Genomic DNA, 24,054 nt, shown 5'->3' on the forward strand with positions numbered 1-24,054 from the left:
ACTGCCTCTTTCACTCCACCTCACCCGGTGGACCCCAGCAAGTCCTGGACCACGGCTGACCCCGCCATTAGAGCTCTCTAATCACACACTCCGTGGAGTGGTTCTGCGGCGAGCCGGGATCTGGCACTTAGACCCAAGCCTCCAAGGCTGCTGAGGCTCCCGGTCCGCGCGCCTGCCCCGCCCAACTCCCCTCCGCTAGCCGGTGCCTGCACACAGTAGGCGCCCAGGCAGCAGCGGAAGCGTCGACTGTTGTTGGAGGCGCCGGGAAGGAGGCAGAGCCGGGCCAGGCGGCTGTGGTGGAGCTCACAGGTGGCTCTGCAGGAGTTTTCGGGTCGGTGGCAGCCCACCGTGCCTCGGGGTCCGGAATACCAGGAAATGCACAGGCCTGGCGGCGGCGGGGCCCGGGCTCCGGCGAGGGGCGGGGCGGGGCGGGGCCTGGGAGGGGGCGGGGCCCGGGCCGGTAAAGAGGAGCGTGGCGGGCGGCCGGCAGCAGGGGCCACGGGGAAGCAGACCCGCCGCCCAGCCAGCGGAGATCCAGCGGCCTTCGACGGAGGGAGCAGCGCCGGGCGCACGCTTGGCACCATGACCCAGACGCTCGCCTTCGACAAGCCCAAAGTGAGCGCGGGCTCCGGGTTCGGGTCCGGCTCCCGGTCTGTCCCGGGGTTTAGGGGGCTCCAGCCGCAGGCGTCCTCACCCCACACGCACCCGGGGCTCCTGCGGGCACTTTCTTCCCCGGGCTCAGGTCTCAGCTCGCCTCGGGGCTGTTCAGTGAGCGACAGTGAGGCAGGGAGCGTCCAGAACCCGCAGGCGTCCCTGACCGGCCTCGGGTTCTGCTTCTGCCCCTGACTGGTCTCAGCCTCGCTGTCCGCCAAATGCGCGCTGGTGTCGCAGCGCTGAGCAGCCGTGTGAGCCTAGGCAGGGCTTGGCGTCTCTGAATCTCCGCGGTCTGAGGTCTGAGGTCTCCGTCTGCGGGCATCTAGCTTTGAACCAGGGCGTACTGAACGCTCCCTGAACGAAGCAGCGCTGTGCTTTCTCCGCGCCAAGGGGCCCCGGGTTGTGGATGCGCCCGTGGGATGAACGGGGAGCCAAGCCAGGAAGGGGAGGGAGGCGAGCACGGCGCGCCCCACCCCACGCTGGGGCCAAGCGGGTGAGGAACCTGGGCTCCGAGCCGCAGTAGGATTTACTGGGGGCCAAGACACGGCCACTGGCCCCAGGGAGAGCCCATGGTCTCTCCGCCGGCCAGCTGTGGAGTCCTGGCGGAGTCTTGGGAACAGCGGAGTCAGGGTGGGTCCAGGTCCACATGGCCTGCTTTGCAGCCCTCGCAGATCGTGTAGAGGGAGGGGCGGGGCCCAGGAGTCCGCCAAGCCTGGCGGTTCAGCCAATAGGGTGTTGACACTAGGGGGCCGGGGGACCAAGTCAACTGCAGCTGGTCTCAACTTATGGGAGGGAGGATGGCAGATAGCACAGAAGTTTTAGTGAGAATTGTGGGGGGAGAAGGAGGAGCAGAGTGGACCCTACTATTGATGCCCCCACCACAGAGAAAATGCTCTGCTACTCCCTGTTGGAAGTACGGAGTGCCAGGACAGTCCTCCTGCCCCAACCCAAGCCTCCCGCACGTCTTGTCTGGAAGTCCCTGACCATCATTGCGGCTCATTAGTGCCTCTTGCCTTTGAAGGCATTTGTTTGTTTTTTAAAAATTTTTTAAATATTTTACTTATTTATATGTGATACTGAGGATCGAATTCAGTGCCTCCCACGTGCTAGGCAAGTGCTCTACCACTGAGCTACAACCCCAGACCTGAAGGCATTTTTTTTTTTTTAATTTAAAAAAAAATTATGCTTTAGATTCCCCTGCCTTTGAACTGGGAACCACCATACCCTGATGCGAATCTAGGCAATAGGTGAAGCCTCTTGATTGGGTGTGAGGTGGGAGTTATGGAACCAATAATGGGTTACACTTCTATAGCGTTCGCTGTGCAACAGTTTGATTCTGGTCATACTTTTGTATCAGCCCCACAGGGAGGCCTGCATGCTGTGGTTCAACCTTCTGGGGCCTTGTCCAGTCTTCTCATCTGCTTCGTGCTGGCAGGTCATTTCTTCCCTCTGAGCCTCAGTTTCCACTCCTGGGGAATAGGGCAGCATTTGCTTTCATGGGAGTCTGGATGCTTGAGAGTAAAGATGGCATGTCACCTGCCATGTCTGAGATGTGACAGATCTTGTGTCATTGAGCTGGCAGGACTGGGAAGGAGCTGCTGTGTCTGGGCCTTCCTGTGGGTGATCCGATAATAAGTATGGCTACTAGTTATCACAGCAGAAATTTACTGAGGACTGGTTTTTTCTGTGCCAGGCACTGGCCTCAACACAGAAACTACAAGAATTTATTGGATCCTGGCAATGACCCTATGAGGCAGCCAGGCTCATCTCCATTTACAAGCGAAGAACAAGTACAGTGAACTTAAGTAGGTGCAAGATCATACAACTAGGAATAGCTGAGTTGAGGTCTGAGACCAGGGAAGGTGGCTTTGGAATTCTCTGCCCCTAACGGCCTCTCCTGAGCTCCCTCTGTGGGGGCCCTGGGGATGGCGGTGCTGGCACCCAGGTGCAGGCCTCTGGGACAGGTGCATCTACTGGGTTCTTTAGCTTCTCAAGCCTGCCTCTCCCTGGGGCCCAGGACCTGACCAGTTTTAAGAGGGCAGCATGGGTGGTACTTTTCAAACTTCCATGTGCACCCAAATCGCCTGGGTTTGAATGTTTGACTGTTTGGGCTCTGGTTGAGGAGCTCTGCCTCTGGTCCACAGACATCTTTAAGGAGCAAGGCCCTAGAACACGGCTAGCCTGTTTGATTGTCATTCCAACAAATGCTTCCCAAGAACTTTTTGGGCACTGGAAAAGGAGGAAAGAGGGTAGATGTATGACCCTTATCACTCTTTGTCCATCGAAGCAGGGCTGGAAAATCCTGTGGTCCTCAGGTGTTCTTTGTCCTGGAGGGCAGGGCTGACCACACACCCATTTTTGTAATTATAACAATGACTGTCCTTTGAGTGGCCCTGGGTACCCTTTGGCAATTTTTCTCAGAATCCTGGATGACCCAACAAAGCAAATGTCTTCATCCCCATTTACAGATGAAGAAGCTGAGACCTAGGAAGGTGAAGGGACTTGCGACACAAAATCTGATCGCCTTGAAACCGTAGGCTTGGGTGTGAAGTGGCCAGGCCCGGGAGGGACTATTTCAGCCCTCTGTTCCCCACGGAGAGGGGGTTTTTCTTTCATGCACTTGAATGCCTACCCTGTACCAGGCACTGTTCTAACTGCTTTGCATATGTTAACGTGTTTCAGGCTCACACAGCCTTACAGTTGTGGAAACTGACTCAGAGAGCGGAAGGAACTTGCCAAAGTCACACAGCTGTAAAGCTAGATTTGAACCCAGATCGACCTAAAACTGAAGCGAATGCTATTAACTGTTAGGCTACATTGTCATTCCCACTTTGTTGGGGGTGGAAGAAGGACGGAGGGTGTGGGCAGAGGATTTAGAATCAGGGTGGCAACTTGGCCTTGTGCTTCAGATAGACCAGAGTTGAATCCCTGCCTCACCACTTAGCAGCTGCAGTTCCTCAGGTAGGTAAGTCCTGAACCTCAACTTCTTCCATAAAATGGATTGAAAAATACCAATGTCCTGCTGGGCTTGGGAGCACATACCTATAAGCCAGCTACTCAGGAGGCCAAGGCAGGAGGATCACAAGTTTGAGGACAGCCTGGACAACTTAGTTGATCCCCAGTACCAAAAACCAAAAACAAAACAACAAAAGCAAACAGACAGACAAAAAAATCCAGAACACAAATGTCTTGGGACTCTTGGGGAAAACCAAGGTGCTGTGTTTCTTCTGCAGTGACTGGCAGGTATTGGCAGGCCCTTAGGTGTGTCCGCCCTATCTGGGAACTGCAATTGGGTGTTGCATGGACTCTGGAAAACCTCCCCATCTGCAGAGTGGCCCTCCTTTATGTTTCCCTGTAACAAAGCCTCTTACTCTCATCTGGGTTCTCAGTGCCTTTCATTAGCCAGAGCCACCTGTCAAAACAAAAAGTCCCCCAAGACAGCCTGCCTTACTATGGGGGGTAGTTTCTAGGAATGGAATGAAGGAGATTGGGTTTCATTGAAGCCTTTCATTTGACAGAAAAGGACAAGGACCAGAGAGGGGAATTGGTCTGTGTGACATAGGGAGGCAAGGAGGCCAGTCAACCTCCTGCTTTCACACCCAACCTCAGCTTGGGGTGGGGAAGCTGTGAGCTGGGAGGGACTTGTCCTGTTGCTCAGGCATCCTCAGAGGGGGAAGGTGACAGTATAGTCTGACCTTGGACCATAGTGGTATGGGGGAGCCCAAAGTGAAGTTTGATGCTGTATTTACTCATGGCGTTGGGGGAGGTTCCTAAGTGCACCGAGGGCCCAGAACAGCCGTGCCACAGTGGTTCTGGTGCCCAGGGAGGTTGAACAGCCCAGAATTTGAACTTGAGCCCTAAACTGTGCTGGGGTTGCCTAGGTCTGAGTCCTGATCTCCCACTCGTTAGTGAGGGGAACTTGAACAAACCTCTCCACTGTGCCTCCGTTTTCCCTGTAAGATGGGAATTTTACCTACACCCATCTCACGAACACCAAGTACAGGCCTGGCCCAGTGTGGACACCAGTGATGGCCGCTGTTGATCAGTATCAGCAGCAGCAGCAGCAGCAGCAGCAGTGAGGTTGTGGATTGTCCTGACTGACTTCCCATGGTCCACCCAGCCCTTGCCGTGCACGGTGCAGGGGTCTTGTTGCAGCAGTGAAAACCTTCTGGGTTTAGGGTCAAACAGATTTCCAGCTGTGGTATTCGTTAGTCTATTAGTTAGACACACATTAGTCTTTGTTAATCTTCCCATGGCTCAGTCTGGTCACCTATAAAGTGGGAATAACTGGGCCATTGCTAGGCTGTGACCCCACGTGGTTTCCCTTAGGCAGAAAGCACATCTTGCCATCTGGGAAATCTCTGGGAAGGCTCACAGCAGCAACAGAGGACTGGCCGGGCCCCAAGGAACTGCTGGGCCAGCCCCTTCCACTCTATCTTGCAGCTACGGAAGCCCAGACTGGGCTGAGCATGAAGGGCTTCCTGGAGGAGGTGGGCCTGGAACAGTATGTGGGCTCTACAAGTCACGTGAGAGACCATGGGGACACAAGGCACGGACCCATGGCACCACCCAGCTCATTTCCAAGAACAGTCAGGAAGGGAGGGCTCATGGCTGGCAGTGGGCACCTGCGGCTCATCTGGGTGCTGGCTGCAGTGCTGAGGGCCCCAAGGCTGGTCAGGCCCTGTCTGGATCCTCTGCCAGGCCTGAGCGGGGAAGTCAGTCCCTTCCTTACAGCAGAGAGAGAACCCAGCATTGCTGAGGTGGCGGGGGGAGAGGAGAAGGCGATCGTGGTCATCTGAGCCTGTTTCGCAGTGCCAGGTGCTGTGCTAGCACTGGGGGTACAGCAGGGTGAGAACAAGGCAGAGCCGCGTCTGGGGGCCTCAGAGCCGGGGAGAAGCCATCCTTTGGTTTGCCTGTGAGGCGGCCCATCCTGCTGGCCCTGTGGTTGTCGTAAGCCTGAGTCAGTAAGCATGGGAGTGTCTGGGTGAAGGGTCCGAGGCCTGGGTCCTCCTTCTGGCTCTGCCATCATCAGCTGGTGACCTAGGGTGATGCAGGGTGGGATTGCTCCTCCCGGGGTCTCACCTGGCTGGCTGGCATCTCTTGAGACGGGACTTAGTTGCCCATCGTAAATATCTGTTGGCGACTGAGACCACTTCACTCTGAGCTGAGGTGCTCTGACGGATGCTGGGCCAACTGTGGTGAGTGCAGAGGAGGGAGCGTGAGATTGCTCTCCAGAGAGGTCAGGAGGCCGGCACAGGCTTGGTAGGAGGGGCTGAGGCCTGTGCGCAGGACTCCAGCGTAGTGGAAGGACTTGGGTTCCAACCCTGCTCTACCATCATCCATCAGTGTGACCCTGGGAAGGTCACTGTGCCCTTCTGAGCTGAGCTTGGCAAGTCCGTTTCCACATCTGCACCGAGGGCTAATGGTGCACCTTGACTAGGGGTCAGTATTAAATGAGATAAAGGGGCTGATAATCATAGGTAGCTGCTGTCGCCGTTACTGTTGCCATACTGTTCCTGAGGCCAGGCCCGCAGAGGCAGTACAGGGCAGCAGGGTGGTTAGAAGCTCAAAGACCAGACCTGGGGTCTGTTCAGGACACACTTCCTACCCTGCTCCCCACTTCCTGTGTGATTTTCTTCACCTCACCGCCCTCCGCTCCAGGTCGCTGGACTCTGAGTTCAGAAAGGTCAGGTCAGGCTGCGCTGTGCTGCTCTGTGGAAGAACATCCCAGATCTGAGCGGCCCGGACGACACGCACGAACCTCGTTCCCGCTCATGTGCGCGCGGTGGTCACTCAGGGCCAGACGGCGGGCGAGCACCGTGCTGAACGTTGCCAGTTGCTGCACCAGAGTGAAGAGGGAGTCCTGGCGGGTCTTGCGTTGGCGTTTAAATGCTTTTCCTAGAAGTAGTCTCCAGATCCCTCATGCCACCCACAAGGGGGCCAACGGTGCCACTTCCCTTATTCACTTCCTGAGTGCCCGGCTCTGAGAGGCTCTGAGGAAATAGCCCAACTCCCGGTGGCCATGGGAGCCCCATCTGGGTGGTCCTGCCCTGCAGCGTCCCCTGTCCCACTCCCTTCTCTGAGCCTGAGCTGTAGTTCCTCCATACACCCCGTTTTCTCTTGCTGCTTGGAGTTTACACATGCTGTTCCCTGTGCCTGGAACGTTCTTCCTGCCGCCCTCCCCACTCCTGCCCTTCCTTGCTCAGTCCCTTCATCCTGCGGCATATTTCAGCTCAAGGCCTGCTTCCCTGGGAGGCCACTGCTGGCCTCCAGCTGGGCCTCACTCCTTGGTTTGTTGCTGTCCTTTTAGGACTATGTTTGTGTTTCCTAAGGGGTCGTCTTGGTTTGAGACTGTACCTTTATCCATGTGACATTTGCCTGACACCTGTCCCCTTTACTAGGTGGCATGTGCCACAGGATCCCCTCCCCCAGCCTCATTGCTCAGCAGCCTCTCACAGCTCTTCTCTCTCAGCCTCCATCGTCCCCACCAACGTTTAAACGTGGCCAAGTTCAAAGGAAACAAACTCCTCTTGAACCCACATGCACTTCCTGCCCGCTCCCCGGCCATTTGTTTTCCATGCAGGGATAAAATTTATGAAAGAATAGTCAGAAGTTTCTCCGCTTTCTTACTTCCTTTCCTCCCCACCCCTTTTTCAGTATGGATTCTGCCCCTGCTTGGGCCTCTGCAGTGATTCTCTAGGGCACTAATTCTTAACTTTGCATGTTTAAAAAAAGGGGGTAGATCTTTAAAAAAAGGAAATAGTAGGGCTGGGGTGTAGTTCAGGGTACAGCACTTAATCTAGCAGGCAGGAGGCCGGGTTCAGTCTGCAGCTGAACCTTTTGTTCACAAACAATAAAAACAAAACAAAACACACACGTGCGCGCAGACACACACGCACACACATGCACACACATGCACACACACGCACGCCAGTGCCTGAGCCCACCCCCAAGGATCTTGATATAATTGATCTGGCACGGAGCCAGAGCATTTGTGATTTTCTAAAGCTTCCGTGATGCTCCTAATGGATGAGAACTACTCCAGTGTCCACAGTGCCTATGTTCTTAGACCAGGGGCATCTTTCTGCCCTCCTACCCTCGACATGGCAAGGCCCCCTTTCCTGTGGTTTGTGTAACAAATTACAACATACCAGGTGGCTTAAAAACCACAGAAATTTATTCCCTTAACGTTCTGGAGGCCAGAAGTCCAAAATTAGGGTGCCAGTGGGGCCACTCTCTGTCTGAAGGCTCCAGGTGGGGGTGGTCCCATTCTCTGTTCCAGCCTCTGGCAGCCCAGGTGTCCTTGGCTCGTGCATGCATGGTACTGGTCTCTGGCTCTCGGTCACAGTGCTGCTTCCTGTGGTGTGCATATCTCTGCCTCTGTTACAGGACAAGGTTGTACTCAGGGCTCTCCAGATTATCCAGCATGAGTACTTCCTCTCAAGGTGATTGATAGTCACATCTTCTGCCGCATGAGGTCATGTTTTACAGGTTCTGGGGACTGGGCTGTAGACAACTTTTGGGGAACCAGCATCAAGAGCCCACTATGCAGGGACTGGGGAGATAGCTCAGTTGGTAGAGCGCTTGCCTTGCAAGCACAAGCCCCTGGGTTCGATCCCCAGCACCCAAAAAAAAAAAGAGCCCACTCTGCTGACCTGGTGGGCACTGCCCTCCTGAACATCTGATGGCTCTCCTACTTCTGTAGCCCCTCTGCTGGCGGGGCCTCCCTGACCCGGCCCTGGAATGCTGGCGAGCGAAGGCCTGAGCCTATCCTCCCGTAGCATGCTGTCCCTGGGTGAGCCCATTCAAGACGGCGACTGCAAGTGCCCTCTCCCAGCTGGGTGTCAGGGTGCCTCCACACCCTGGTGTCACTCGGTCTGTGAGACAGCTGTGTGACCTAGAGTAGGTGACCTCCCCTCTCTGAGCCTCTGCTTTCTCAAATGTCTCAAGGTGGCCCCGGCTGAACATAGTTGGGACCAAACCAGCCATGCTGCTCTATGTCCCCGTCCCTGTCCCCCCTTAGGATCTGGTTCTCTTCCAGGGCTCTCTGCCTCAGGCGGCGGGAATCACCTCACCCAAGCCTACCTGGAGGTGTCTGCTACCTTGGACAACTTTTTCTCCCCGTTTTCCCCTGTCTACCTCATGACCTGCATCCAAGCCTCTGTCTTCGTCTAACCTTCCGCAGCCTCCCTTGCCCTCTCCCTCTGACCAGCCTCATGCCCTGCATGGCTTCTCCAGAGAAAGGCCAACTCCCTGTGGCTGCAGGGTCCCCCCTGGTGGTCCTGCCCTGCAGCATCCCCTCCCCCAGGCCCCCCCTTCTCTGAACCTGAGCCTCAGTTCCTCCGTATACCCCATTTTCTCATTCTGCCCCGAATGTTCTTCCTGCCTCCCTCCCCAGTGCTCTGCCTAATTAACCTGCTTTCCCCAGGAGTCCACCTCTGGTCTCCAGCTGGGCTAAGCTCTTCAGTTCGTGACTCTTTTGTAGGATTTATGCTTGTGTTCCTGAAGGGTCATCTTGGTTTGAGACTGTACATTTATCCACATGACATTGGCTTGACACCTCTGTCCCTTGCTGGACTGTATGTGACATAGGAACAAGACTTCCTCCCTTTGGCTTACGTCTGCACCCCTCCCCCAGCAGTGCTGCATGATTTTGATTGGTGGGTTGATTTTTCTGTTCTGGAGTGGTCCAGTGGTGCTCTACAACCAAGCTGCATGCCCAGCCCTTTTTAATTTTTTTTTTTTTTGAGACAGGATCTTGCTAATTTGCCCAGTCCTGCCTCAGCCCCCTGAGTTGCTGGGGTTACAGGTGTGGGCTACCTCCTCTGGCACTGTTTTTTAGTGACAGACTGGTAGTTGACACATATTTATCTTTTGCTCTGTCACTATGTGTTGAGTGCATTAATGTTTGACCTCATGAAGCCTGAGGAGGAATGCATATTGTTCTTCCCATTTGACAGATGAGGTTGTGGAGGCACAGGAAGTGGTGACTTTCCTCAGGTCACATAGGAAGTGAGTGGAGAAGCCAGGATGCCAGCTGTCACTGCATGATGCTCTCAGCACAGTATGACTGCCTCTCTGTTGGAGCCTCCCCACAGCCTTGTGAAGGTTAAGAATAGGAAAGTAGAGGCTCAGAGAGGGAAGGTCGCTTGCTCTAGGTCACATAGCTGCTTAACAGATCCCTGGGCTGTCAGCTGCAGGGTTCTAATGCTGAGTGTACTTTAGGGGTGGGAATTGAATTCATTTGGCCAGGGACCCGACAGCTAACTTGACCCCAAGCCTAGGTGTGAGGACCGATGTCCCTTACCAGAGATCTGAGCACTCTGAGGTCCTGCCCATAGGAGTCTTGGCATCTCTGATCCCTGCCAGTCCTGTGGGCCCCAGCTAAGTGTCCTCTGCAAGGGCCAGCTCCCGAGTTGCTGTTCTTCGTAACCAAGGAAGCTAACTTTCTCATCTGGGCCTCCAGGTTCCAGAGATGGCCCCTTCCTGGTGGAGATGTCCGTGGGAATTCTTTGATTCTTCTCTGACCTGGAGTAGGCCGTCTCCCAGCACCTGCTGTGCCTCTTACAGCTCACAGTGAACACCCTGGTTGAGAGGCAGGGGTTGTCCCCTCCGGCCATACCTATATACACACACTGTCTTAAAAATCCTTACAATTTTTCTCAGACAAGGGGGTGTCATATCCCATTGTTTTTGGGTTGAGGAAACTGAGCCTCAGGAGATATCAAGCATCTTGTCTGAGGTCACAGAGCCAGAGAAAGGCCGCGCTGGGAGTAAAGCCAGATGGGTGGTCTCCAAGCCTCTGCCAGTAGTCTCTGCTTTGTGTAAGAGGAGGTTGGGCCCATGGGGGATGATCACCGAGATCACCAGGTATCCAGTACCCTAGCTGGAGTACTAGAAAGATCTGTGCTGCTGAATATCAATTCCTGACAAGCTAGGCCTGCCCCTGCTAGCATGTCCCCAACCCGGAGCCTGATTTTTTAAATGTGTTACAGATACTGCGGTGTCTGTAGTCTGTCGTCAGTCCTCTCTGCTGAACTTGGATTTGGTTTAGTGAGGTGGCTGAGAGCAGGGGCTGTCTGAGTGACGGCTGGGGCTCAGGAGTTCCCTTGGGACCCCCTGGCCTGGTCGTTAAGAGCACAAGCTTGGGAATTGGACTTGGGTGTTAGGACCGGGGCTCTGCCATCGCCAGGCTGTGGTTGAGAACAAGCGCAGGTCGGGTCCCTGTTGGCATCACTTGCTTGCCATGTGCCTCGGACAGAAATTTAACCTCTCTGAACCTCAGTGTCCTCAACTGTGAAAGAGATAGCAGTTGAACCCACCCCACAGGTGAGGGTTAAACAAAAGTGAGTTTAGTGAAGCACCTGTGCTAAGTGTCCAGGGAGTGGTGGCCAGAGGTCCTCATGGTTGATGTTAACGACCCCCGAAAGGTCCTCCAGGCACCTAAGGGTGTTCCTCTCTCTCTTCCCTCTGCTCCTTGCAGGTGGAACTGCATGTCCACCTCGATGGAGCCATCAAGCCTGAAACCATCTTATACTACGGCAGGTAAGTCTGTGGTCAGGAGCTGCCCTCCCCCGGGGTTGAGGGAGTCCACAGCTCCTCAGAACCCCCTAGAGAAATCCAGGGTCACTGCTTCTTCTGGGATCCCTGTGGGAATCAAACCAGCCCACGGGCAGAAGAAGGTGGTTTGTGGAGACATTTCCTCCCTGTGCCCCTGGCCTCTATGGGTTGAGGTCAGCGAGGGCCTCCTTCCAGAGTGCCTCCCACCGCTCTCGGCGTCCTTTACTTGTTCGCTTTCCACTCACTGTTTGGAGCTGGAAGGACTCAGCTCTCCCCCACAATCTTCAGAAGTTCAGCTCTGGAGGCAAACTGAACATGTGTCCTGCGAGCTGGCACCCTCTCAGGTGTGCGGGCCGGGCCCCTCAGGAGAGAACTAGTTGTCCTTGAGAGTTTGTCCACCTCCCGAGACAGTCCTGGTAAGCATGTTCCCCCACACCTTGGTGCACTTCCAGTGACCTCTGCCCCCAGAGGCTGCTGGTGTGTTTTAGCTGTGACAGGAGCAGACAGGAATCGAGGGTGCAGCGCACGCTCCTCAGTGCCCCACTTCACAGGTGGGACACAGCTTGGCAGGTGCATAGCTTGCCTGGTAAGCCCAGGGCAGAGGTTTGAGCAGGGAGCGGCCCCAGCCCCACCCCCCACCATTACACATGCAGCTGGAGGTTTTGGTGAGGTAACCATGGTAACCCACTTAGCTCAGGGCCTGCCGCACATCAACCGCCCAGATGATCCTGTATTAATTAGCACCTCCTGGCTCCGCAAGTAGGGTGGGTCTCGGCCTTATCTCTGCCTGTCCCTTGCCCACGTGGTGCTGCCAACTAGCGCCACAGGGCCCCAACGAGGTCCTCAGGATGGGATGATGGGATGGAATCTAATCATGGCACTGCTAAGGGGTCATCGTCACTCATTAGCAGAAGCCTGAAGGCCAGAGTGACCAGGGCAGGGTGGTAGGGAAAGGGAGAGAACCACCAGGATGGTGGCTGCTCTGATTTCCCTCTTCTTCTGCCACCTCTGTGGGCCCTGGAGGGTGGGTGGGCAGGTGCCAGCTGGGGCTGGGCCTGGAATCGGCAAGCAGGGACCTGAACATGGGTGTCGAGTTGAGAGGGAACAAGGGGAGCCACTGGCCTGTGGCTCTCCAGACCCAACCAGCGGCGTCTCTGTCTGGTGACTCCTCCTTTCTTCTTCCTTCAGCTCCGGGATCCCACCTTCTCCAGGGCCTCTCTTACCTCTCCTCAGTCTCTGCGCCACCCTGTCGGCTCTCTCCAAAGCATACTCTGAACCTGGCCACTCTCTCCTCCTGTCGCTGCCCTGCTCTGAGTCCCCACTTGCCCTCCCTTGATCCTGGAATGGCCCTCCGACTGTGCACAGATGCCACCCCATCTCCTGGGCAGGGCCACCGTCAGAGCCATTGTCTTCACACAGTCTCACAACTCGTCCCCCCGCAGGCTCTGCAGGGTCCAGTGACTGGGCCTGGACTTATGAAGGAAGGTGACCTTGGGGCAAGCTGGCCAGTAGTGGGAGACTCAACTTTGGGGTTATCAGTGGGTACCATGCATCTGTCCTCTGTATACCAGGACTGCAACAGGGTCACCTTGTCCCCTAGAGTAAGGAGCCATAGCAGGCTGAGTGGCAGGCTGGTGGGCACCAGAGTGACCTTGGTGGTGCCTACTAGACCCCCACCAGGGACTGAGGCTACCGGATAGGAAGGGGCATATTCACAGGGGTTTGGGGAACAGGCAGTTTTGTAGGAAAACACTTAAAAAAATTTGTTTTCAGTGCTGGGGATGGAGCCCAGAGATTGACACGTGCTAGGCAAGCGCTCTACCACTGAGCCACCTCCTCAGCCCCTGAATGTCCCTTAAAAAAAAAAAAAATTCTTGTTTCAAGGATGCAGCATCTTCTCATCTCCTTGAGGATGGCCCCTCTGGATTTTTTAAGTTCTCTTCTCTGCATTGTTTCCTGAGTGCCTTTTGTCTGCTCTTGTTTTGTCCCTCATGTTGGAAGCATTTCTTTGGCTGTCCCTTTACTTAAAAGGGGGAAACTGAGGCCCAGGAGGACCCCCCTGTATAGGGGTCCAGTAGGGATGAGGGGGTGGAGGCAGGAACATGTGCAGGAGGAGGCCACCCTGAGCTGGCACCAGCTTCCTGTGGCCACAGGGGAGGCAGGGACACTAATGGGTGAAGGGAGGCTCTGAGCCAGAGGGAATTCTCAGCAGGTTGCCAAGTCCAGTGTGAGCCAGGAGCTGGGGAAGGGCAGGAGGGAGCTGTGCACTGGAAGACCAGCTCAGTGGGCCCTCCCACCCGGGAGCCGCCATCGCTAGACTGGCAGGCTGTTCCCATGTGCCAGCCCGGAGGAGGGGGAAGTCCTGCCCCAGCTTCTGCCCCGGGCATTGTGAGGCTGTGGTTCTTGCCCCTGATAACCCCTGACTGGGCAGCAACCAGCTGGCTCTGGCTACTCCTGGGGCTTGGGAAGAAGTCCTGGGCTTGTCCTGGCACTTGCCTGTCTGCAGATGTTGGCCCACCAGGGATGTGGAGGGTGTGTGACAAGGAGACTTCAACCCCTGCTGGTCCCTCTTGAGATCCGCTTGTCCTGGCTTAGGGCCAGAAGGTCTGGGAGGAATTCCAGTCCTGGTTCTGTGGGGCTGGACCTCCGTTTTCCCAGCCGCCTGAGGGGAGGTGTTGGATGAAGAGTCCCTGGGTTTCCTGCCAGGCCCACCCCCAGGCTTCCACCCGCCCCGTCAGGCCTGGCCGGATCCTGTCCTGGCTGGTCGTCCACCCTCAGTCTTGTTCTCAGGAAGCGAGGCATCGCCCTCCCGGCTGACACGGCAGAGGAGCTGCGGAACATCATTGGCATGGACAAGCCGCAGTCGCTGCCTGACTTCTTGGCCAAGTTTGAGTACTACATGCCTGCTATCGCGTGAGTGAGCCCAACCCGCGGGACCCGGGGCCGTGGGCACCTGGGGCCCAGCCTCTGGGAATCACAGCAGGTCCTCTCGAACACACCTCTCCAACGTCTTTGAGCCTCCGTTGGCCCTTCTGAAAAGTAGATGTGGCAAATGGGAATGCCTGCAATGTCTGCAGAGAAGGGGCACAATAGGGGAGTTAAGGACGCTGATCCTAATCTCAGACTCTAGGGGGGAGTAACACAGCACGGGGCAGTTACCCTCTCTGGGCCTCATTTTGCCTATCTGTATAATAGGACTGGCATTTGGAAGGGACCCAGCACTATCCTCAGGATAGCCTTCTCACTCGGAAGACTGGAAGATAATTACTGCCTCTGTAGACAGCAGGCGCTGGTGCCTGTATATTATAGCTCTCGTTTTTTGTTTTTGTTTTAGCATAACTGGGGATAGAACCCGGAGGCACTCTACCCTTTTTTTTTTGAGTCAGGGTCTTGCTGAATTGCCCAGGCTGACCTTGAACTTGTGATTTTCCTGCATCAGTCTCCTGAGTAGCTGGGATCATGACATGTGCCTCGCTTGCTTCGATTTTTAATAGCAGAACATCTCTTAGACTTAGAAGAGTATAATACAGGGATAGTTTATAGAAGTGGATTTGGCTTTTTAAGTTGTCAGTAGTCTTGCCAGGTAAACATGACCCTCATTTGCAGAGCTCTGTGCAGGGCGGTGAAGGAGCTCACCAGGGCCACAGAACTGGCCAGAGTGAAGCTACCTTCTCACCCTGGTCATGCCACAGCAGGCCAGAGTCCAGCTTAGCGCTCAGTGCTGCAGGACTCGGGGGGCAAGATGACGGGGCGGGGGAGTCTGGGAGGCTTCCCAGAGGAGGAAGGGTGGTGGGCTGAGAGGGTAGAGGCCTGGCACATCAGGCAGGGGCTAGACCTGAGGAAGGATCGCAGGACGGGCCACAGAGGAGGGTGTGCGAGGCGGCCAGAGGCCACAGCTGGTGAGAGGCAAGGCGGAGGAGGGAGAGGTGAGCCCAGGCTGCTGACTCCTTCCGGAAGCCTCTGGGCTCAGCCTAGAAGGCACCGCTGCCCTTGTCCATGGCCTGGTGAGCAGACACGCAGGGACATGTGTTGCCCTTCCCCACAAATAATACATGCCAAACGCACAGGTGGACAGGCGGGGCTCCGGCCACACTGTGGTGGCTCGTGAGGGCCCAGCACCTCCCACACCACCAGGGCAGCTCCCATCTCATTAGGCAGAAGAGGCCCAGCTCCCTGGAGGTCCCTGTTGGGCAGACCCTTAGATGTCACCAGATGTCCAGAGCTGCACGTTCCCTGAAAGTCTGCCCTCCCTGCCTCCGTGCCACCACCACAGACGACAGATAGAGAGCCCTGTCTAGATCCAGGGAATCAGGTCCAGAGAAGACCTGGGGTTAGCGGCGAGCGTGGCATGAATCCAGGGCCTCTGTCCCTCAGCTCAGGGCTTTGTGTGGTGAGGGGAGGGCTGGCTTCTGGGGTGTGGGGTCAGGGGAGGGGTTCGAGGCTCCTTTTTGCCTCTCTTGAGTCAGTGATGGGTGGGGACATTATTAAGCTCTGAAAAGGGTCCAGAAGTGGGCATGGGAGAGTGCCAGAGAGAGGTCCCATTGACCTTCTACTCCTAAGCAGGTTCCCTGCCCCAGCTCCCTGTCTCCTGGGTCCTTTGGAGTAAAAGCCGAGGACCCCTTGTCAGGAGCACAGGGCCCAGCATGCTCTTGGCCCTTGCCTTGTGACCCTCACCCCTGCCACATCGCCCGCTCACTCCTCTCCTGTCCTCAAACACCCGTGCACTGTGACCTGGCTCTTCCGCCCTGCTGGTCCCTCTGCCTAGATGCTGTTCCCACAAGGGGCTCACTTTCTCACTTCCTGCACATCATGGCTCTGATGTCCCTTTCTCAGTGAGGCCTTCCCTTACCACAGTACTGAGAGTCACAGTGGCCTTTCCTGCTTTCTTGGCGTTTGTAGAGCTGGCCACCGTGGGGCCTACTGCGCATCACGCACTAGCTGGCTGGCCTCTTGCTGGTGGTGGGCTCGTGGGGCAGGGACCTCCCCTTCTGCCCACGGCACACCCAGTGCCTAGGACCTTGTGGCCACAGTGCTGGAGCTCAACACCCTCTTGGGGAACGCATGAGTCCCACAGCTCTGGGGAGGTGCGGGCGGCCAGGGGTGTGCGGGCAGGTGAGCACCCTCTCCCCGGGGGCAGGGCTGAGGCCCAGAGCCCTGGTCTGTCCCCAGAGGACCCAGCTTCCTGCCTCCCCGTCCTGAAGGCAGAACACTCCGGGCCCTGGCCTCCCCTTATAACCCTTCTGCTGGCACTCTTTGTGGTGGAAAGTTCCAGATAGGCACCGTTCACTGGTGTTTGGTCAATGCTCACGGGTAGATTTATGCCTCGCTTTTGGAGCCAGTACTCAGTAGAAAGAATCAAAATACTTTTAGCATTGCGTGCTCTGCTCCAAGCACAGAACTAGGTGAGATCTATGATGTTTAGCTCATCTGTCCTCATGATAACTTCTGCTGTGTCAGAGAGGGTGACTAACCCAGAGTTACACAGCCGGTAAGTCCATGACCAATTCTCAGGCTCCCCCATCCTAGGGTCCCTCTGGATTCAGGCATCTGTGTCCTTTCTCTTCCCTGGCGGTCTCACATCCATCATTAAACATGCTCCCCAGCTGAAGGATCACAGCGGTAACAAGACAGATGAAGGGGTCCTTGCTTCATGGAGACTAGATTCTTGTAGGCGAGACAGGAATGGCTACTAAAAGCACCGTGGTAAATAATCTCAAGTGTGATGAGGGCGTGGAAGAAAGAAAGGCCTGGGAGGGGTGGAGATTGATGGAGGACCCTCCTACAAGCAGGTGGCCAGGGAAGGCCTCTCAGGCCGGGAGGCCATAGAGGAGGGAAGGCGGGATTGTAGGATGGGCCTCTGGCAGAGGGAGCTGCTGCCCAAAGGCCTGAGGTGGAAATGACCACGTTTGACTGTCCTTGGCCAGAAAGGAGATCTGGGGGCCTAGGGAATGGCTGAGAAGCAAGATGCTGGGGAGCCTGGCAAGGGCCCGGTTGTGCCTGTGGGCTGGGCATGAGTTTGAAGTTCACTCCGTGAGACGGGAAGCTATCAGGGCTGGAAGAGAGGAGCAATGTGCTTTGGCTTCCTTTTTGTTTTTGTGGTGCCAAGTAGTGGACCCAGGGCCTCAGGGAACGCTAGGTAGGTGCTCCATCCCTGAGCTGCAGCCCCGGTTCCGTTTTCAAAACCTTGCTCCAGATGCTGTGTGGAGTGGAGTGCAGGCCAGGCATGCAGATGGGCCAGCCCGAGGCCACGTGGGAAGCCAGGGTGGGGGTGGGGGTGGGTGCGTGGCTTGAGGTAGAGCTTCGGGTCTAGGATCCTACCCAGGAAACGCCCAGAGCTTGAGGCTGGGGATGAGGGACTGGGGACCAGAAAGGGTTGGGGATAGCCTCGTTTGCTCCTGGAGCTCCCAAGGGGCTGATCCCCAACCCCTTTCTTCCCTTCCCAGAGGCTCCAGAGAGGCCATCAAAAGGATCGCCTACGAGTTTGTGGAGATGAAGGCCAAAGAGGGCGTGGTGTACGTGGAGGTGCGCTACAGCCCGCACCTGCTGGCCAACTCCAAAGTGGAACCCATCCCCTGGAACCAGGCCGAGTGAGTGACAGCCCTGGAGGGAGCTGTGCCGAGGGTGTGGCTGGGTGACCAACCCGAGACCAGAGGGGCTGAGCACTGGGCACTCCTGACCTTGATCTTGACCTTGATCCATGGCCTCATGAAGATGGGCTTAACTTGGCCATAGAGATATGGTTCCCCTCACCTGGAGGTTGGTGATTTACCCTGGACAGAAGCATTGGCTGCATCTCACGCCCAGAGCTCTGGACACAGGCCTGCTGTCGGGGAAGGCTGACCTTAACCAGCAGTTTCTAAGGGTCCTATTCAACCCCCTAGTAGGAGTGAGTCTGGCCTGTTCCTTCCCCTGTGGATCTTAAAGTGACATCAGGAAGTCCCCTCGCCCCAGCTTCAGAGCCTCAATTCTGACCCCCATGGACGGCAGCAATCACTAGGCCGAGCTCTCTCTCCACTCAGCGGTGTGGAGGGGTGGTCGGCACCCCCACACTGGGATCTAGAAGTGCCCAGTGCTCTAAGGAAGCTGGAAGGGGTGCTGGGCTCAGGGTCATCGCTGTGCCTTTCCTCAGAGGAAGTGGGCAGTGGGGGCTAGCCCAGGCCTTCCCTTTGCCTCAGGCCGTTGCTACTCCTCTCCACACAGAGGGGACCTCACCCCGGACGAGGTGGTGGACATAGTGGGCCAGGGCCTGAAGGAGGGGGAGCAAGCCTTCGGGGTCAAGGTGCGGTCCATCCTGTGCTGCATGCGCCACCAGCCCAGTGAGTACCATCAGCACCTGCCCCGCTGCCCACCTGGTCCTGGCCCAACCTTTGGCCTGGCTGTGGGGCTGTGCTTGGCCTCCTCTGTGCCCCTCCCCAGGGCATTCCCCGAGCGCATCAGCAGGGTCCCAGAGCTCCTGAAGGCACCAGAGGCCTCTTAGGCTGGCTCCAAACTTCCTGGTGACAACTTCCTCCCTGGGAAGACCTTGACAGCTACATGATCTGCAGGAAGCTCAAAACCAAAGGAGCCCGAACAATTCAAATAACCAGCCCACAGTTCTCCCTTGAGACCCTGTGGGCCCAGCCTCATCCTGTCCAGGCCACAGAACCCCAGCGTGGGCCTGATTCCTGGGACCCCTGAGAGGATGCCCGTCACTGAGCCTGAGCAAATCTGCAGGACTTTGATTTCATGGTGCAGAGCTCCACTGTGTGACCTTGGGCAAGTCACGTCACCTCCCTGGACCTCAGTTACATGTCACGAGAGGATTGTGCTCGCCTCACCCCTCCGCCTCTGTGGGAACAGAGCTGAGGGTCGGTGCCACTACAGGGCCTGCCTGGGCAGCGATTCACATGCCTTGTCTCTGGCCTTTGCAGCAGCTCTGAGGTGGGACTACCATGGTTTATTCCCATCTTACAGCTGGGGAAACTGAGGCAGGGAATGGTGAAGCCTCTTGGTCCCTCAGTGAGGAAGGCACAAAGTCCCAGTTTGAATCCAGAACCACGTGGTTCCAAAGCTGTGTTCATTCATTCTTTGTAAACACATCGTAACAACAATGGGCTAAGGGTGCCGCAGGCTAAGGTACCGCATCCGTTAGCAACGTGCTCAGTACTACAGTGTGAGTTACACTGGAGATTCAATGTTAGGCTCCATTTCCTCGTCCTCTGATGGGGGTAAGCCCACCTTGGGACCGTAATTGGCACTGAGGTGGGGAACAGCTCAGACCCCATCCTCAGCACTTACACACGGCCTTGCAAAGCCTCGCCTTGTCCCTGTATAGAGGTGGTGGGTTCCCTCTGGGAAGGGAGGAGTCTGAGGCGCTGGGCAGATCAATTTGACAAAGTCCATGTGGTTAAGATTTGAGACGAGACACTGGAATCTTTTTCCTGCGCCGGCCTCCGATGGGGGTGGAGGACAGCCAGGAGGAGGGCCGGGGGTCCCACTGCACCATGCTGCTGATGGAGCTCTGGGGGTGCGTCTCGCCGCAGACTGGTCCCGTGAAGTGGTGGAGCTGTGTAGGAAGTACCAGCAGCATACTGTGGTGGCCATCGACCTGGCTGGTGATGAGACCATCAGAGGAAGCAGCCTCTTCCCGGGGCACGTGGAGGCCTACGAGGTGGGCCTGAGGAAGGGGAGGCTGGCCCTGGGTGAGCTTGTAGGAAGAACTCATGCAGATGGGGAGTGGGGCCCGCCGAGTCCCTGCGTGTGTCTTGGCTGGGCTGGGGGCTTATTGGGTATCAAGAAATGGCCTATATAGCTTCCAAGTCCTGTGTTCAAACTGCATCTGCCTGTGGTTGGCTGTGTGTCTTTGGGGCAAGACTGTCTCTTCTCTGGGTCTGTTTCCTTGGTTCTACACTTGCTGGTTGGCCTTGGTCCTGCTGCTTAGCTCTCCTCAGCTCGTTCCTCTGGGTAGGGCGGATATAATAACAGGAATAACATCAGAGGGTGTGCACAAACCTGTCACGGTTCCCGACACAGTGACTGCGGAAGAACCCAGAGCTACCAGCACTGAGATGGTGATGGGGGAGTCAAGACCAGGCTGCCCAGTCCTGTAGGAGCAGCCCACCTGGCCGTGGGACAGTTCAACCTGCCTGTCCTCAGACCCCGAGTGTGGCAAAGGCTGGGCGCACGCGCAGCCCCTGACCAGGCCCTTCCCTTTCCAGGAGGCGGTGAGGAGCGGCATCCACCGCACGGTCCATGCCGGGGAGGTGGGCTCCGCAGAGGTGGTGCGAGAGGTGAGCCGCTGGCCCTGGCGTGGACCTCGTTCCCCGCCTCCTTTCCACCCTGTCCCTACTCAGCGCCCCGTCCCCCCACAGGCTGTGGACACACTCAAGACGGAGAGGCTGGGCCACGGCTACCACACCCTGGACGACCAGGCCCTCTACAGCAGGCTGCGGCAGGAAGACATGCACTTCGAGGTGAGGGGGCCAGCGCGTGGGGGAACCGGCCCTGGCTGTCTCACCCGCTCCTGGACAGAGCACTTCAAAGCCAGGAGGGTCCCAGGAGCTGGGGAGCAGGCGAGCCAGCAGGGGCGGCCAGTGGGTGTTCAAGGGCTGGGTGTGGAGGGTTTGTGGGACTCGGCCGCAAGAAGGCCTGTGCTGCCCCAGCAAGAGCGGCGACCCTGGCCGCCGCCGGTGCAGGGCGAGGGCGGCACAGCCTGGGGCTGCCTGCCAGCCACACACTGCTCTCGCAGGTCTGCCCCTGGTCGAGCTACCTCACAGGCGCCTGGAAGCCGGGGACGGAGCACGCGGTCATTCGGTGAGGTCTGGTCCCTGGGGCCCATTTGATTTTGTTCCCGGGAAGCCAGGGATGGGAAGGAAATGCAGGGCCTGGGTACTGGCCACGCTGCGGGATCCCTTTGGGAAGCGACGTTGCTGTCCTCACCTCACACGTGAGGAGCCTAGAGCTCAGAGGTGCTAGAACTGACTGAGGTCACCCGCCTGCCCTCTGGCGCAGCCAGTCATGGAAGACAATGTGCTGCTGCAACCTCGAGGGACACAGCCACGCTCTTCTTCCTGGGCCTCGAGGCTGTGCCTGCTCCCAGGGCCTCTTTTGTTCCACTTTCCCCCGCTCCCAGGCCAAGGCCCTTCTGTGACTGAGCACTGGGACCTGGCGTCAGGCCTTGGGAGAGCCACGCTGCTTTCCCCTGAGGCAGGACGAGGACAACAACTTGGGGTGACGGTGGCAGCCAGTGCTGGGCTGCCAGCCACGCTTAAGTGAAGGGAAGGACCCGTGATGACGAGGGGTCCTCGGCTGGCCTTAGGAGTCTGGAGGACCCCAGCGGAGGTTTTTGGAGGCATGTGGGCAGACAGCCCATGGGCTGCAAAGGCTCAGGAGCCATCTGCACAGACATGGTGGCTAAAAGGGAAGCGAAGACACCAGGAGATGGTGGAGCCAGAGGCCGAGGAGAGAACCCAGGACAGGAACATTCGAGGGGCAGGGAGAAGACACAGGTAGATGGAAAACCGAAAGTGTCAGCAACATCTAGGGAAAGTGTCAAATTCAAGAAGTGTCAAATTCTGCCACAAGTCAAGTAAGGGACAGTTAGGAAAACTCACATTTAACAAGACAGGGGTCAGGGATCCTGCCAAGAAGTTTCCATGGTGTGCTGGGAGAGTCCGATGGGGCGGGACTGAGGAATGATTGGGGTAGGGTGCTAATGACAGTCCCCAAGCGTGGGTGTGGTGAGGAAGCCCAGTGGGGATGGTGGCTGGAGGGGCTGTTGCTTTCTCAGGGCTCCCAGCTCCCTCCCTCCCCACTCTCAGGCCAGGCTCCTCCTCTGCCTGGCTCTGGACTGCTGGGGTGCATTTGAGTCTTAAGTTGCTAGTTAGGTGGCTTTGCACAAAGTCCCCTGAGCTCCGCGATGTGTTTCCTACTCTGTACCAGAATGCACTCCTTGAGGTCTAGGGCTGTGACAATCAGAGGGCACTGGGAACGAACGCAGTGACTATTCACAGGAGTGAAGAGACTCCTCTCCCTCCTCCGCCCACAGGTTCAAGAATGACCAGGCCAACTATTCGCTCAACTCGGATGACCCGCTCATCTTCAAGTCCACCCTGGACACTGATTACCACATGACCAAACAGAACATGGGCTTCACCGAGGAGGAGTTTAAGCGACTGGTGAGTGGGTGTGAGCTGTCACCCTCGCCCTGGGATCCAGGGGTGTGTGAGGCCTGCAGCTCACGTCAGGGACCCCAGTGACTGGGAGTGAGCCTGTCTATGGGAGTCCACCATAAGCCAAGCCTCGTGCCAGCTGCCTTCTGCAGAGGGGCACCTCGGTGTGGACTTCTTGGGTTTAGCCTCTGCTTGGCCTGAGCATCTTCCAAGATCCCTTTCCCCAGAAAGGTGGGCCTCGCTGTAAAGATGTGCTCCTATATCCCAGGCTGAGCCCTGGATCCTGGGGCACGATGCCATCACTGCCTCCAGGGGTCCTGGCCCCACACATCCCAGTACCTCCCCATCTCCAACGTTCTCCGTATGTCCTTATCATGTAGTGCCACATTAAGAACACTCTGCTCTGGCCCTTGCTGCCATGTGACCTGGGACAAGTCCTCCCCTGAGCTTCCTGCCCGTGTCCCAAGGAGGATGTACTATCACTAGGTTGCCAAGGGTTCCCCTCCTTGCTGTCTGGTTCTATGTGGTCTGTCACCCTGGCCCTTCTAGAACATCAACGCTGCGAAGTCCAGCTTCCTCCCAGAAGATGAGAAGAAGGAGCTCCTTGACCAGCTCTACAGAGCCTACAAGATGCTGCCAGCTGCTTCTGGTATGTTCCTGTCTGGGACGTTGCTCTACCCTGGCTCCTACAGCTTTGTGTGTGACTTCTAGCAAGAGCCCTTCTCTCAAGCAGTACCAAGAACGGGCAATGATTGCCTGGCTCTCGGGCCACGGTTGGTGACAGCTTCTCAACAGACAGGTTTATTTCCGTATAGCTGCTGTCTGGGGAGGCCAGCCCAAGGGCAGAATGTGAAGGCCAGTCCCAAACTCCAGGGCAGCATGGCTGCCTAAAGCCAAAGCCCAGGAGTTGGGCCGGGCCTTGGCTCCTTCCGCCCCCTCCTTCCCGTGGCATTGGCGAGGCATCGTCTGGCTCTCCCACAGAAGGGAGCTCCTCCTGGTTTTGGGGTTCTGAGTTCTGCAATGTCCAGGGACTGTGGGTTGCCTGACCCTTCTGCTTCTCTGACCTGACCAGCAGGGCAGGACCCCTGAAGATGGCACAGCCCCTCCGAGCCTGCACCCTGTGGATGGAGTCTGCACAACTCTGGGATCAAGTGACACTCTTACCTGTATTCCTTCCAGGAAGACGAAGATTTTAAGAGCTACTGATACTCTTGAGCCTGTGTAAACACACAGACCTTGGTGTGGCCACATCTCTCCTGATTGTGCCCTGGCCAGGGACCAGGACCCTTGCCAATTGCATGGATGATTCTGAAATCCTCTCCCTAAGGCAGTACTTGCTGAAAATCTGGTGCTCAATAAAGCAGCTGGTGGCTGGTATCGTGCAGCCTGCAATGTGTGCTGCTGTGGTCTCAGGCGGATGACCTGGTGGTGGGAATGGAAGGAACCCCTGGGACAAAGCAGCAGGGCCCAAGGGCCTCGTGGAGGCCTCGAATGGGAGGCTGGGGCATCCAGTGCAGAAGCCCAGGCTCTTCCCCCAGGGCACATGAGGCTCAGATGCTCCAACTCTGGGCCCTTCTCTAGGTTTCAAGGGGAACCTGACTTTCAGGTTCTTAAAGCTGTGGATGGGGTAAGAGGGTGAGGTAGAGGAGGACTCATCAGAGGTCACCACCTGGGAGTGTGCTGGCTGCCA

At 56.9% G+C, this 24,054-nt stretch overlaps 1 protein-coding gene across 4 annotated transcripts; it reads left to right on the top strand.

Moving 5' to 3' along the window:
* Positions 1 to 455: 455 nt before the first annotated feature.
* Positions 456 to 23,847, top strand: Ada (adenosine deaminase). 4 transcript variants are annotated; one of them, XR_007106972.1, is made up of 12 exons: positions 456 to 615; positions 11,138 to 11,199; positions 14,005 to 14,127; positions 17,658 to 17,801; positions 18,415 to 18,530; positions 19,737 to 19,864; positions 20,412 to 20,483; positions 20,565 to 20,666; positions 20,942 to 21,006; positions 21,512 to 21,701; positions 22,241 to 22,370; positions 22,914 to 23,013. XR_007106972.1 is itself a non-coding variant. In XM_047538685.1 (12 exons), the coding sequence occupies exons 1-12, from the start codon at positions 583 to 585 to the stop codon at positions 23,451 to 23,453; spliced, it is 1,092 nt and encodes a 363-aa protein (XP_047394641.1). In that variant the 5' UTR covers positions 456 to 582; the 3' UTR covers positions 23,454 to 23,847. The 4 variants fall into 4 exon arrangements, 3 of the variants coding, with proteins under 3 accessions (XP_047394641.1, XP_047394642.1, XP_047394643.1); XM_047538685.1 differs by lacking the exon at positions 21,512 to 21,701 and adding an exon at positions 23,437 to 23,847; XM_047538686.1 differs by lacking the exon at positions 21,512 to 21,701 and adding an exon at positions 23,440 to 23,843.
* Positions 23,848 to 24,054: the final 207 nt, after the last annotated feature.

This window comes from Sciurus carolinensis, chromosome 2 (assembly GCF_902686445.1).
Source record: "Sciurus carolinensis chromosome 2, mSciCar1.2, whole genome shotgun sequence".
Lineage (NCBI taxonomy): Eukaryota > Metazoa > Chordata > Mammalia > Rodentia > Sciuridae > Sciurus > Sciurus carolinensis.

Coding starts and splice junctions, on each gene's coding strand:
- Ada (XM_047538685.1), top strand. CDS start 583: ATGACCCAGACGCTCGCCTTCGACAAGCCCAAA. Junction 17,802..18,414: donor ATCCCCTGGAACCAGGCCGA/GTGAGTGACAGC, acceptor CTCTCCACACAG/AGGGGACCTCACCCCGGACG. Junction 19,865..20,411: donor GGCACGTGGAGGCCTACGAG/GTGGGCCTGAGG, acceptor TTCCCTTTCCAG/GAGGCGGTGAGGAGCGGCAT.